Source organism: Drosophila biarmipes, chromosome 2L (genome assembly GCF_025231255.1).
Source record: "Drosophila biarmipes strain raj3 chromosome 2L, RU_DBia_V1.1, whole genome shotgun sequence".
NCBI classification, from domain to species: domain Eukaryota; kingdom Metazoa; phylum Arthropoda; class Insecta; order Diptera; family Drosophilidae; genus Drosophila; species Drosophila biarmipes.
The window spans coordinates 10,593,331-10,607,124 of record NC_066612.1 but is presented as its reverse complement, the minus strand read 5'-3'; the positions used below and the strand labels follow the sequence as shown (position 1 = coordinate 10,607,124).

General features: G+C 40.0%; 1 protein-coding gene across 2 annotated transcripts in view; it reads left to right on the top strand.

The window, feature by feature from the left end:
• LOC108032546 (centaurin-gamma-1A) overlaps nt 1-13,794 on the top strand; it is a 55,778-nt gene that overhangs the window by 26,775 nt on the left and 15,209 nt on the right. Inside the window, exon 1 of one of the 2 annotated variants that reach the window (XM_017106424.3) lies at nt 9,132-9,822. The exons of the other annotated variant lie outside the window; for it this stretch is intronic. Within the exon in view, the coding sequence (XP_016961913.1) occupies nt 9,651-9,822 (172 nt within the window). The 5' untranslated portion in view covers nt 9,132-9,650. Of the gene's footprint in view, nt 1-9,131; nt 9,823-13,794 lie in introns of those variants that run through there. 2 annotated transcript variants of the gene reach the window in all.

The window sequence follows — 13,794 nt, the reverse complement described above, 5'->3', positions numbered from 1 at the left end:
GAAGTCAATGGAAACCTCACTCATGTTGATTTAAACTATTTCTTGAAGTACATTTTCATAATCCCAAGGCAGTACATAACCGAAAGATAATAAATGTAATATTTTTGGAGATCCCAAACTTTGACCGTGGGGATTAAACATTAATAATAATCATCCTCTTAGCAAGCTAACAAGTTAGAACCTGCTACTTTATCCCAACTGTACGTGACCGAACCACAAGCATTAAATGTAGCCACATCCCATTAAAGCGTGCCAGAAATATCTGCGAGATAATGTTTCTCATGGCACACTTTTGGGACATAAACAATTAGTTTGCATAATGCGTGTTTTACTTACCAATCGAGCAGGACAAAGGACCTCCTCGCCCTGGTCAACAGCAGCTGTAGTAATCATAACAAACCCAAAATGGCCTATCCGTGGACTCATCTGCATACGCTTTTTTTATCCATCACTTTCACCGGCACTTTCCACACCAGCAGACCAGCGATGAGATGCTTTCCAGCCAACAGCTGCCGACCCAAATACCATATAACCCATAAGGCATAATCCCACCACCCATCCAGGCCCTTTGAAGTAGGTGACGTTTGGGCAAACATTAAAAGGGAAACGGAGTGATGGAATCGGGTTGGACGGATGCTGGGCAGTTCTAATGATGATGCTTTTCCATAACTGCCCTGCGGTGGACATGAAATTTCATAACATCAAGATATGAGTTTTGAATTATCTCACATCGCCCGAAAGGGATGAGCTGGGCGATGGAACGTGTCTCTTTGATAAGAAAAAAAAAGTGGAAAATAAATAATTCCGAGGCAAAAACGTGCACTGCATTTGATAAGGATAAGCTGCGAGTTAGGGGTGTTCCAACCCTTCCCTTGCTAATGAGCACACTTGAGCGAGTCACGGCTGCATTGTTTGCCCAGTCCGCTAATGAAGAGCGTTTTGGTACTGGTACTGATATCCGTTTGCAGGACTTTCATTGTCCTTCGGCGACAAAAGCGACGCATGTCCATCAAGTTAAATCACGCAAAACGACTGAAAGCGGGGGTTGCTAGCCATCCGGGGCACCGAATCCGAATCCGAATCCCAAAACCAGAACTCAACCCGCTCATCCAGTGGTCCTTTGTCCCGAACCAGGATACTTACCCTAACTTTCCGGCGGACAGCTTTAAATGATGTTTTTCTGTTGGTGTTTGGCTGCATTTTTAATGCCGTGTAAACTTTATTGTTTAATTGCCTTTTTTGTGGGTTTTTTCGTCCTCCCTTGGCGATTCCACTTTCAATTTCAATTATTGTAATTACGCCGCGAGGGAATTTGTGCGTTTCGTGGATATAATTAACTAATTTCCAGCGATTTGTCAGTGGAACCCACAATTATGCATTAGGATGACGGGGCGAAAAGGGACACGCGTCATGTGTCCCGCGGACGGTAGCAGGGAAAACCTTTCTTGTGGTAGTTTTTCTCCTCCTTTTTTAGGGGTAAAAGTATCAATTGCATGTCTTTTTTTTAGTTTGGGATCTCTGGTATCGCAAAACCTTATCGCATGTCCGAGAAGTCAACTGAAAAGCCGCAAGATGAATGTCCTGGCTTAGGGGGTTGCATAATACTCCTCAGATGTCCCGCAAGATCTTGACAGTGAATAATTCTACGCAGAAATGATCCCCCGATCGCAGGCCTCGTTCCTCTCGGCTGTTTGATTGATTTGGCAAACAAATTTCCAGCATTTTTGGCACTGAAAATTCCACTTTCTGGCCTGGGGTTTTCGCATGAAAAATGGCTTTCCTTTTGGCAGAAATTGAAATTTTTCTTTTTTCGGGCAATTTGTTTGCAATTTTCATTGTTGATTTAGGTTACTGCGGGGTGGCTACGGAAAATGGTAAATCGGCAATGGTTTTCTTCTCGAATGCCGGATATTGAATAATTTACTGGAATTTATTATAGCCCAAAGATTCCCATGAGTTAAATACATTTTTTCTTCTTTTTGCAGGTAAGCTCGATTGCATCAATTACTTACTCAGAGACTCGAGGATTTTAAGTCACCGCGTGACTCACATCACTTATGAATTTGCAACCGACTTTCTTAAATTCTGATATCATTGCTTGAGCTGACTCAAAGGTTGTATTTATTGTGTGAAATCACCCATTATCCATAGACAATTTTACTTACATAAATTCTGAGGCAAAAATTATATTTGTAAGACAGCCGCAACAAATCCTCTGAGAACTACGAAACACGAAAAGAAGTGAACAACTTGGGATACTTTAGTGCTCTGGTAATGCGATCATAAAACCGTCATCTGATCTCACAACACCACATAAAAAACCCTGAAGGAAAGAAGAGAATTCGCATCAAAATGTCAGAATCATTTTTTCAATATTAAATTTTGCACGCCTTTAAGAATCTCACCCCAAGATTGCCAATCGGAACCTTGAAAGATCTGCCGAAAAGGATTTTCCGTTCCACCCCTCAAAATTATTGGGCCAAAAAAATAATAAAAGAAGAGGGAAATTCAATTTATGTCCTAAAATATTGGAAACATTTTTATTTGATCTTCTTTCTTGCGAAATTCTTACCCCTACTTAGTTCGCTTCCCATTTGAACTTTGACCGTGTCCTGGAGAAGAAAAATCACTCGAGCGTGCCCTGATTTCGGTTTGGCCCACCAAGATCTGGCAGAGAAACACCCTGAAAAAACTATACATGTGAAATTTTAATTAATTTTCTTGCGATCGACATTCGAACTGGGAACTATTTGTTGCCTAAAAGTAGAAAAGAGAAAGGTCATTCATATGGGATAGCTTATTTAATAGTTTATAGTATGTTCTATAGATGTTCTAAAGAATGAAAATGAGTTCGCTACCGTCAATTACAGTTGCACTATAAATAGAACCAGTAACAAAGGGAAAGATCACGAAGTACTAAAAACAATGACATTTATCCAAAGAATTTTAAGCGAATTAAATGCCTTACCCTGTGCTCTCTATGCATATTCATGTAACCCAATTCGTTAAACTCCATTACCATTGGCCATATTCAATTATCATATTCGCATCTAATTTTAGAAGCCTCTTTTGGAAACGAGTATGATGTATCGCATATCGCGTCTTACACAATATACTTCAATATTTAGCCCCCTAAAGAGCTCAACAAACAGTATTTGAAAGACATTTCGCGGCCTGAAACAATTGTGATGCGTTATTTACAGAAATAAAATAAACAGAAAATAAGTAAAAATACAGAGCAAATACAAGGGCCAAAGCACAGCAGTCCCCCAGTTCTCCTCACCCACTGACCCTGAATAAGAATACAATTTATGGTCACCCCCTTTCCACACCTCCACTACATGATTTCAGTATTTCAGTTCAGTCGAGTTCAGTTTCTGGCCACTTGCGTCAGCTGTGCTCTTGCCGAATTTACGTATGTAAATAATTGCATCTGCATATGAAAGCGAAAATAATTTAATTGTTTCAAGAAACGCCAGAATAAAAACAGGAACACACTCACTTGCAGTTTATAATTATATTTCTTGATATTTCGCCATGAATTGGCAGCGGGTCGCTTTTGTCCCCTCTTGGGGAAAGTCGCCGCGAGGCGAAAAGCAGAGCGAAAAAAGCAAACGAGGAAAATTATATTTAATATTTGAATGGAGTTTACTTCAAACGGGAGCGCCTAAAATGAATACCCTACGGAGTTTTGGAATCCCTTAAAATTTGAGAGATTTTTCGACATTTTTACATACTTTTAAAAGGTATTTCTTTCTTTCTTTCTTTCTTTCAAAACGTTTACGTTTATCTTATTTCAAAAGTATTTCCTTGAAATAAAAATCCAATTAAATATTTTTAACATACCAATAATTTATAATGTAGAAATACACAGACTTAAGGTTTTTTTTTATTTTTAAAAGCAACTTAAAGTATACAACATATACAACTTTATTTTCAAGAACATTTCCTTACTTCTAAGAGTATCTGCTGCTTCCACTTTTACATCTTGGTACTTCTTTAAAAATATTTTTTGGAGCTGCAAATTGAATTTGGCTGCCTTTCGCCTCGGGCAACTCCCCAACTAAGTTTTCCTTCTTTTCGCATAAGAGCTCCTGGAGTTGCGGAGCTGGGAACGAAGTTTAGGGGCTGGCGCAAAGATACAGATGATGGTGCTCCACCAAAGCTCCCTCGTCTTCTTCCCCACCGTTCCAACGGTACTTAACATATTTGCATTAACAAGCGGCCTCTCATACAGATGCACAGGTACAGATACAGATACAGATACTTGTACATTCGAAATGTACATGTTTTTTTAGGTATTCGGTATTCATATGTCTGCACTTGATGGAGCAGGGTTTTGGGATTTGGGGGCAGGCCATTAAAATTATTGATTTTCTGCCGTCTGCAATTCTGCCCTTTGGCCAACTCAGTTAACCCGCCAGTCCCCGCAAAGTCCCCCATTTGCCGCCACATTTAAATTAATCAACTCAATTTGCGTAAAAGTGCAATATGAAGAGAGGAGCGACAACGGCGAACGTTGATTATATCAGAAGAGACGGGCAGCGATGCCAACTTGAACGAAGGGGGAAGTTATCCGTACTTTTTCCTCCACACTTCATCGCCCCGTAACTCTTCTTACCCTAATAATTATGTCATGTTTCAGGAAAAATCGCCGTGCTCCTGTTCCCTGGGCAATTTCATGGATCTCAGAAAATGTTCGCTAATGTTTCTTTCACGCTTCATTATTAGGGCTCGTAAAAAATTGGCAAATGCAGGAACTTGCCAAAACCTCGAGGAATATTTTCGAGGAAATTATGAATTATTAATTATGGCAAGGGTTTTCGCAGAGGGAGACAGGACAGCCTCCACTTCACCCCTTTTGCGGCCCATGTCCAATGTGTAAGCGCATTTGGGCGTGAGAACTAATTCGCTTGTAATTGCAGCCAAGGAAAATGGAAAACGTGAGGTCTAACCCCAGGGTTAAAAACTGTAAATGACTTTCCATGCGAATTATGAAAATTATGAATACGAAATTAGTTTTGGATGATGAGTATTGAATGTAATTTTGCAAGAGATCCGCAGTAGCTGAGACTTTTGTAATCCCTTCTTGTAATTGTCTTCAGCCTTTTATAAAAACTATTTTTAGCTTAGTCAACATTTTAATTCAGTTAGGTTATAGCGAAGCATTTTATTTATGTCTCTGGGTAGGGAATATTACGCATGAACTGGCGAAATATTTTGGAATAAATCATGAATCATATTTTCGCCCCCGCAAAGACATGTGTGAACCGACTGCTGACCCACTAAAAAAATCGCTCGTAAAACATTTATTTCCATTGCAAATGAGGCATAGTTTCCTCCCTTTTTGTTTTGAAATCTTCTTCCTTTTTTGCATAGCCATCAGAATATTAAACATAATCAAATAACGTTCAAATGCGCTCAGCTAAATCAAATAAATGGGTTGTCATACATCATGACAAATCGTATGCTTCCGCCTCCAACCCTCTGAGGACCTTTTCTTTTTGGGATGGGAGGGTGTCAAAGTCACCACAATGAACTTTGCTAAGCCCGGCAAATATTGGCCCAACAAGCTCCGAGTGGGTGGACTACTGCAAAGTATCAAATTTCAGTGCAGGGGTGCAGGATTCGTGGTTGGCCACTGCCACGGAGGGAAGTCTAATTTGTTTGCAGCAGGGTAGTAGTTTACAGTTCTCTAAAGGGGGTTTTTATCCTCTGGAAATAGTTGCCAAACTATAGATTTTTGATAAAAAAAGGAGTCGTTCTATTACGAAAACAAATCTGGTTGTATTGTATCTAAAATATTTTGTATCTTTTATTATATAATATAGCAGTAAGCATAGTTTTAATAAAAGAAGTCTTAATAATTAATTTATGAATTTTTTAAAATTAATACAATACTCCAAAGTTCAATTCAAATGTATTTTTTAGAGGAATCCCTTAAAACCACGACTACACCCTTGACCGAAACATTTGCAGGCAATTAAAAGCACTAACGAATTGCTCTTGTGTGAAAGGGGATCTGGGCAGGAGTTGGAGGAACCAGGAACACCCTAAAGCCACATCGACCTTAGCACCCTCAGGTTATAATTAGCCCTCGGTGTTTTTTCAGAGGGGGTGCACAAGTTAGCACTAGATTGAAAGTTTTTAACCCTTAAAGCACAAATAGCAGTTTTATTAACGTCATTAAAGTTACTTTTTTTTGGTCTTTTTATCTCGATGATTTCATTCCGGGCGATGGCAAACCGAGCTGAACTGGGACAATTGAAATGGAAAGTGTCGCACATGCCGAAGGGCAGACTGTGACCCACCCACAAGTGCAACCCCCTGGCGTATACTGTGCGTGGCTTCGTGCAACATTCTTCAATGAAATCTGGGCAAGTCGTCGACTCCGGGGGAAAGCCTCGCGGGGTGCGACCCAGACGGGCGCTCCCTTTTGCCTGCCGCGTCTTGTGCCGCAGGTTGATTAGAAATTCCATTAAAATTCCATAAAAAAGAATGTACGTACAGTAGCTGCCGCACCCAGCTCCTGCTTTCATTACACTTATAAACATAACTAAATAACTTTAAGGGTTTGTGTTTGACGAAATAGTAAGGTTTTTTGATACTTACTTTATTATATATACAAGGCTTTAAACGTTATCAAATCGGTTGTTTTATAGTTAGTAAAATCAGAACTTAATAAAAAGATTAAATATATTTTAATAGTAAGTTGTATTACTTTTATTTGACAATAAACTTTTTCGTGAACAGCTACTTCTCATAAAGCATAGATTTCATATCACAACTAAAGTTCCTTTCCTTTTTTATGATTTTTAAGTTAGTTTTTTCTCAGTGCCTAGTTTTCCTCCGAGGGTGGTTTGTATCTGAAGAACCCACCCATCCCCAAGTTCCTCTGGAAGCGCATGCAATGGCTGTGCCTCCCCCTTCGGTTTACTTCTCTAACTCCCACTTCCTCCGCTGATTTGTATTTCAATGTCGCTTGCCGTCGATGTCGTCTAATTAAGTCGCAAAGTGTGTCCCTGCTTGGGATTCGGATCGGGTTGGTTAGTCGGTTGGTTGTTGGTTGGATGGTTGAATGGCTGCTCCGCTTCTCTAAGGTCCCCGTAAAGTGCGGAGTGTGGCCCCGATAAGTGAGTCGAGCAAAAGTGGCGAGCGTGTCCAATTATCGAGCATATAATGCAGTTCACGTGTCGCTGGCTGCTTTCGGGATTCGCGTTTTGTTTGAGATGTAATCTGAAAGCGAACTGCAGTTTGTTGTTCAACAAAAGGTAATAATTTATATGGCTTTATCGCGCAGTTCGCTTAGCTTCAGCTAAACTGGGGCAGCAAAGATGATCTTGGTATTGAGATAAAACGACCCTGGCCTTGGGTATTTCATGGGATTTGGGCTTAGTTTGGGGTATTAAATAAGGAAGTAAAGCTAGTTATATAACAAACATTTTATATCAATTATGCAAATCAGTCTGCACCACTAATTCGACAATTCGCACTCGATTGCACTTACACGTTTAATACCTGTACCTCACTGGCAGCCTCCTCTAAATTTCAATTTGCACCTTGTGCACTCGGCCATTGCATAAAGCAACAATCGACAAATTATTGTGCATGATAAAATACTGCGAGCACATGTTGCCCATGAATCCCCGCCAGCATCTCGCTCGATAGGAAGTGAATTCGCATCATAACAACAACAACAACAAGGCGGGGACCCCCAGCGGCCCACTAACCGAAACCCCAACTAAAAACAATAACCACAGAGCGCTGTCTGCACAGTTTCCACGGGGCGGAAGTTGGAGGGGGCGGTGGCGTTGGGAGGTGGGAGTGCACAGGTCTGCCAGCAGTTTCCCCCGGGCGGTGTTATCTCCGTCTTCATCATCATCCAAATGTTTATTATTGCATTTTGATTTCCGTATGATGTTTTCCTTATAGCTACTCTTCTGCGTCACTACTTTCTCTTCGGCGCTCTCTTCTGCGTCATCATCCCCAAAGTGGAAAAGCAGTCCCCTCTCTCTTAAAAACTTTACATAGCTCTGCAGAACCAGAGCTATTGATATTGATCCTATATTATTTTACACCGCCTATCTGGGATTTTATTACCGGCAATTATTTACTTTTCTTGGTCTTATCTGCGAATAACCCCTACGATAATTAAGCGTGTAAGCAAGCATTTATTTTTGCCAGCGCTGAATCAGTCACAAATTGCGCTGCAGCCAAATTAAATTGCGGCTTTTTATAAATTTATACACGGTATTTGTTGATGACAAGGTATACTGGATTTCGTTTTGCAATTTTACAATTGTATTAGAGATAGGAATCTTTAAAGTGGTATAAAAAAAATCTGCTTTACGATTTTTATATTTTCTAGGTATGTTTGTTCTTAAAACCAGTTTAAAAAAATTTAAATATTTATGCTAGAAATTATAGAAATAGGAAAACTGGACCCAAAGAAAAAACAGAATTTTTAGAGACAGCATTGAAATTGAATTGTATGAAGTCAATACCTTAAAATATGATTTCTGTTGAATAGTGGAGGTCTTGAACTTGATGATTTTTTTGTTTCTCAAATTAATACTAAATTTCATTTTTAAAGCATTTATTTCATACTCCTCCTATCGACACCAAATGGATACTCAATATTTTAGAACATGACTATTTACTATAACTTTAATATGACTATTTGTTTCAGTGTAGAACTTTGAGCTGCCATTTAGTGCATCAAAAAATATATTTTCATAGTCTATTAATCTTTACTAAAAACAGTAAAATTGTATTTTTATAACAATTATTATCCACCTACAAATGTTATGCCGAGTGTTAAGTTTTTAAGAGACAATTTGGTTCCTAATTTATAAAAAGTTTCGGAAACTATAAAACGCATCAACAAGCGACGCAAAGTCCCTGGGTGGCTTCCGGAAGCATAGGTATTATGTTTCGAGTGCCAGCAACAAGCGGACGGGGATCTCGAGTTTGGAGTGGGAACTTACCTGCTGATTACCTCTGCAGCTGCTAACAGCACGTGGCAACAGCAACAGCTGCTGTTGGCTAACAGAGCCCTGTTATGCGTTAACCCTCCACCAGCTCGCTGGGGTGAGAGCCCCTCGACGCTGTCTCTCGCACTCAGTTGTGTTTCGACCAGCACTCGATGTAGACGTATTCGACGGATACTCGATTCGCCAGTTTTATCTGCGTGTTAGGGCCCTCGCGTAACTTTTCGCGTAATATTTTCGGCTTGACAATTTTTTGGATACTTGATGAAATAACGTCATCCCGCAGTTGTGCAAATACCGCAAATAAACAAGTATATAAACCCAAAGTTTTTGTGGTTCCGATGCAAAGTGGCCAAATGTGTTAGTCATACAGTTTATTTATGTGCAAAAATGCAAATTCAAACTCACAAGACCAAACAAGTTGCTAAAATGTGGCAGAGGAAGCCAATAAGTGCAAATAAAAATAAATAAATAAGGGAAGCGCGGCGAGGCAGGGCACACAAAAAGGATTACACCAGGCAAATAAGACTGAAGCGGCGTAAAAATAGCAAAAACGCAAAAACACTTTTCATTGCCAACACGCGCAAAAAAGCAGCAACAAATAGAAAAGAGGGCCTAGAAAAGCCGCCAAGGGAGAAAAGCAACAGTTGGAGCAGCAGAATGTTGGCGGTTAAGAACTTCTTCCTGCCCGAGAGGGCCAAAGCTCCGGAGACTCCGCAGCGATTCTCCCGGATGCCGGAAGCCTTTCTTCGCTCCATCCGAAGAAGATCTCTGAGGGTTAAGAGGGCCAAGAGCCTGGTGGTGCCCGATCGCAGCGAGAAACGTAAATCAGGTGAGGTACAGTGTCGATGTAAAGCGACCAATATGGGAAACAAGGGGTTAAGGCTCACAATATCATTAAAAGATATCCTAAAAAATAATGTTTAAATTCTGGGATGTCTAGACCTTTCAGAAAACCTTCCACTTAAACTAAAACCTTTAAGTATTTAAAGTATACCTCACTTGCTCTATGCTAGACCTCATAAAAAAGTAATTTATACTTAACACCACTCAACAGATTTTCCCACAGTCCCACCTTAAGTACTCCCCTTTTGCAGACCTTGCCACCCAATCACCTTCAACCATTTCTCACACATTTATTTCGCCACTCACTAGCCATTAAAATATTTGATAATTAGTTTATTTTAGCTTAAAAATCATTTAAGTTTTTATGCAATTTCGTTAATTACATCAGTCGAAACAAGAAAAATCCTAAAGCGATGGCCTTGCGCAAGCCTAATTATTAAAATTTAATGTGCAACTGTCGAAATAACTTTTTGTTTAACTCCAGTAAAGTGCACAAAAAAATAGAGAGAAAAAAGTTACAACCTTTTGAATATGGCACATCGCGTGTCATGTGTCAAAGTGTGAGGCAAACTTTGGGTGTTGTAAGCAGCCACAACGAAAATAATGCAATTTGGCATAGTTTCACTCCGATACTTCCTCAGTTCCGACTCAAGCTGTGGGCTTTATTATGCCAAGTTATGACAGCATTAAGTCTTACTTTTCAAGCTCTTTTGCATGAAAATTGCATGTAAACAAAAGTTTGCCAAACTTCTTTGTTTCTCTCAAAAGCTGGCGGAGTGAAAGGTCGATAAAAAGTAGAGAGCGAAAGTAAGGGAGTTAATATAGAAAAAAGGGAAGTTCATTTGGGGGAAGGTCTGCGAATCAGTGCTTTGTAACACTGACTCGCATTCGGATTGTTCGACATTGACTCTACCAGTAGCCGTGACAACCGAGCGAGGAAAGTTTGTCTACCTCTCGCTGTGGCACTTAGCATGCAATTATCGATTCTCGAAAATGCGGGTCGGTCCAAGAAGCCAAACGAAGGTGGCATTGACACGTTGCAATCAATGCCACTTAATGACGTCAGTGGGAGGCAGGATGGGTGGAAGGTGCCAAGTGCTGGGGCGTTGCGATGTCCCCGCCTTATCGCGGACATCAGTCGGGTGGCTTGTTAGGTATCCACCTCTTCGAGGGGCTTAAAGATGGGATACAAGCTAAAGAACCGACAAGAAGCTGGTTCGTTCTTGGGGCTTTAAGAATATGTGTCAACTGGTTCTGCCGCCAGAGATCTGGGCGAGAGATTATATTGATTGATCTGTACGAGATTATCGATGGTTACACTCTAATACATCATCTGTTCAGGCCATGAATCACAGCGAGTGCATATATAAACTCTTCTCTGTTGGACTGGTCTTAAGTAAATATTTATGCAAATTTTATGGTGAAATGCTTAACTTTTAATGTCTTACAATACGGAATCTGCCTATGATTCTAGGAAACTTTCCAAGCTTTTTATACAGCTTGCATCATAGTTTTTTGCGATGGCTCATCAATATCGAAATCTCTTCGTCATGACTTCTAGTAAAACCTGCCTCTCCCCGTTCCCTGAAATAAAAAACGCATACCTTGGGTAACATTAAGTTAAATTCTATCCCTTTGCCGATCATTTGCTATTTTCAACGCTATACCATTATTTCTTTGCTTCATTGCAATTTTTCATGCTGCAACGCATTCTTGCATGTGTGCAGATATTTTTTCCCTGATCGCCTCATTAATTTCCACTCAAATTGCAAATTCCATTCGGAATCCCATTACTGTAGAGTGTTTCAGCTTGTGTTCTATTCTTCGATGTGTGTTTTTGCTGCCCCTATTGGAGCCTCAAGTCGCGCCACGTATTGATAAGATAAGAAGTGGACGGTCTAGCCTATATGCATGATTTATAAATAAGTTAAATGTGTTGCTATTTACTTCCGTTCATTCACTCTGTTTAATTAAAAAGAGTCTCTATCCCATCCCCCGCCAACTGATAGGTTGGGTTGACCGAGATAAGTTACCTGAGATCCAGAGATACTCAAGCCCAGGTGCTCCAATTTCCTATTCAACAGACACTTCTTTGACTTTTAAAGACCTTGACAGGCTTTCGGTTTCGATATTGTTTGCTCAGGAATACCGAAGTATCACGTCAAACGTTGGACATATCTCTATATCCAAAGTTATATGGGGGACTAGCCAATTTCATAGACGCATTTTATGACGATCACCTCACAATCTGTTCCACGCAACACTTTGTTTTGTATATTTTTTTATTTGTTTGGCTCTTTTTTTCCTGTTTTTGTATACTTAAACTTTTTATTTCTTTAGCCGCTCGTGCACTCAACGCTTAAACAAGATAAATAAAGAGTCAACAACAAGAGCGAAATAATACGCTCAACACATTTTGTGCGAAAGGCAAATATAGCCAGCAAAATTTAGAATATTTCAACGAAAATAAGAAGCCAGAACACATACGATTAAAATTAAAACGCAATTGTATTTGCTGGGGGCAAACATGAGTGTGCGAATGGGTTTCGGTAGCTATACACAGCCCCACATCCAAGCGAGTAGTATCTGCATATTGTATCTACGCGGAGATGGCAATCATTTTGATGAGATCATGGCACGATAGCTCTGCGACTGGGACAAATGACCCCAACTAGCGTGTAGATTTTTGTGGGAAAATATAGTGGCTCGGTTTAATCTGGTTAAAGAAAGTATTTAATTGTTTTTGAACAATTTTTGATACTCAGCCCACTTGTTGACCTTTGCAAAGAGCCACAGAGATGCGGAAACTCTCACGCGTGCCCTTAATTAGTCCCCGCAAGTTGTGAGTTTTATGAGTGATGAAGTCGCAGTCGCAGCATTTGCCAGTTGAATTAACGACCTGCCCACATTAATTAACCAAACGCCCACCAAGCGAACATAGATCAGTATTTGGCCAGCCTTAAAAGGAAGTACTTTTGGTTTTATCGCTGATTTTGGTCAGAACAACAAGTTGAGTCATCGGCGCATGGCTTGGCTTATACTTATTGTTCGAGGTGTCACTCTTAGATGGTGTCAATCTTGGAGAGACTCTCGATCGGGAGTTCATCGATCGGTTCTACGGCCGGCCATCCATTAATCATTCGCCACTTCACGGTCGCCGACTTGGGATGCTTGTCTCTATATGGTCCCCTCTCTAAATGGTGCCGCAACGCACGCGCCACCTTTAAACTCTTGGTAAAATGCACCTTTTCTTTTTTGGTATCTTTTTAACGGCCCTACACGCCTTATAATTATCTTACCAATTTTCCTCTTTATTTTCCACATTGTCTCTGAAAAGTGAAACCTTACGCTAACGTGTAATTAATGAAATTTTATGATCTCTCGCAGTAATCATAAAAATATGATAATTTCATAGCGTATATTGTTTATGATGTCTCTATCTTGGATGATAATATCGTATTATTAATAGTTGAAATTTGAGGCATTTCTTACTCGCAGCAAGTCATGGTTGAGGCAGATGGAAATGTATTTCTTTAATTTACCAAATGATGAGTTTTGTAATTTCTTAAAGACAAAGTGCTTAGGGCATTTACTGGCTTTGTCTTTTCATTTTTTAGCTTCCCAGAGATCATTTCAACTGGAACCCCATAAAACACTTCATATTTCTCCCCCACTTCTCCTCCAGCTAATTTCGAGTATCAATTTAATTTGTTGATCTAAGCCTGGGAAAAGTAAAACATACACAGAAGCTGTCGACCATGACGAAGGGCATCCAATCCTAGAAAACTTTTAAAAGAAAATATTCCCAGCTAAACTCTAGAAACTATTCAAATTTATTTCGACACTTCTTCCAGCAACAGCCTGAAATAAATTTGCGTATTTTCAATTAAATCATATGAAGACCCCTGCCTCAAGGAGACCTGTCAAATGCCAAAGAAAAGCGGGGGAAATTTGAATG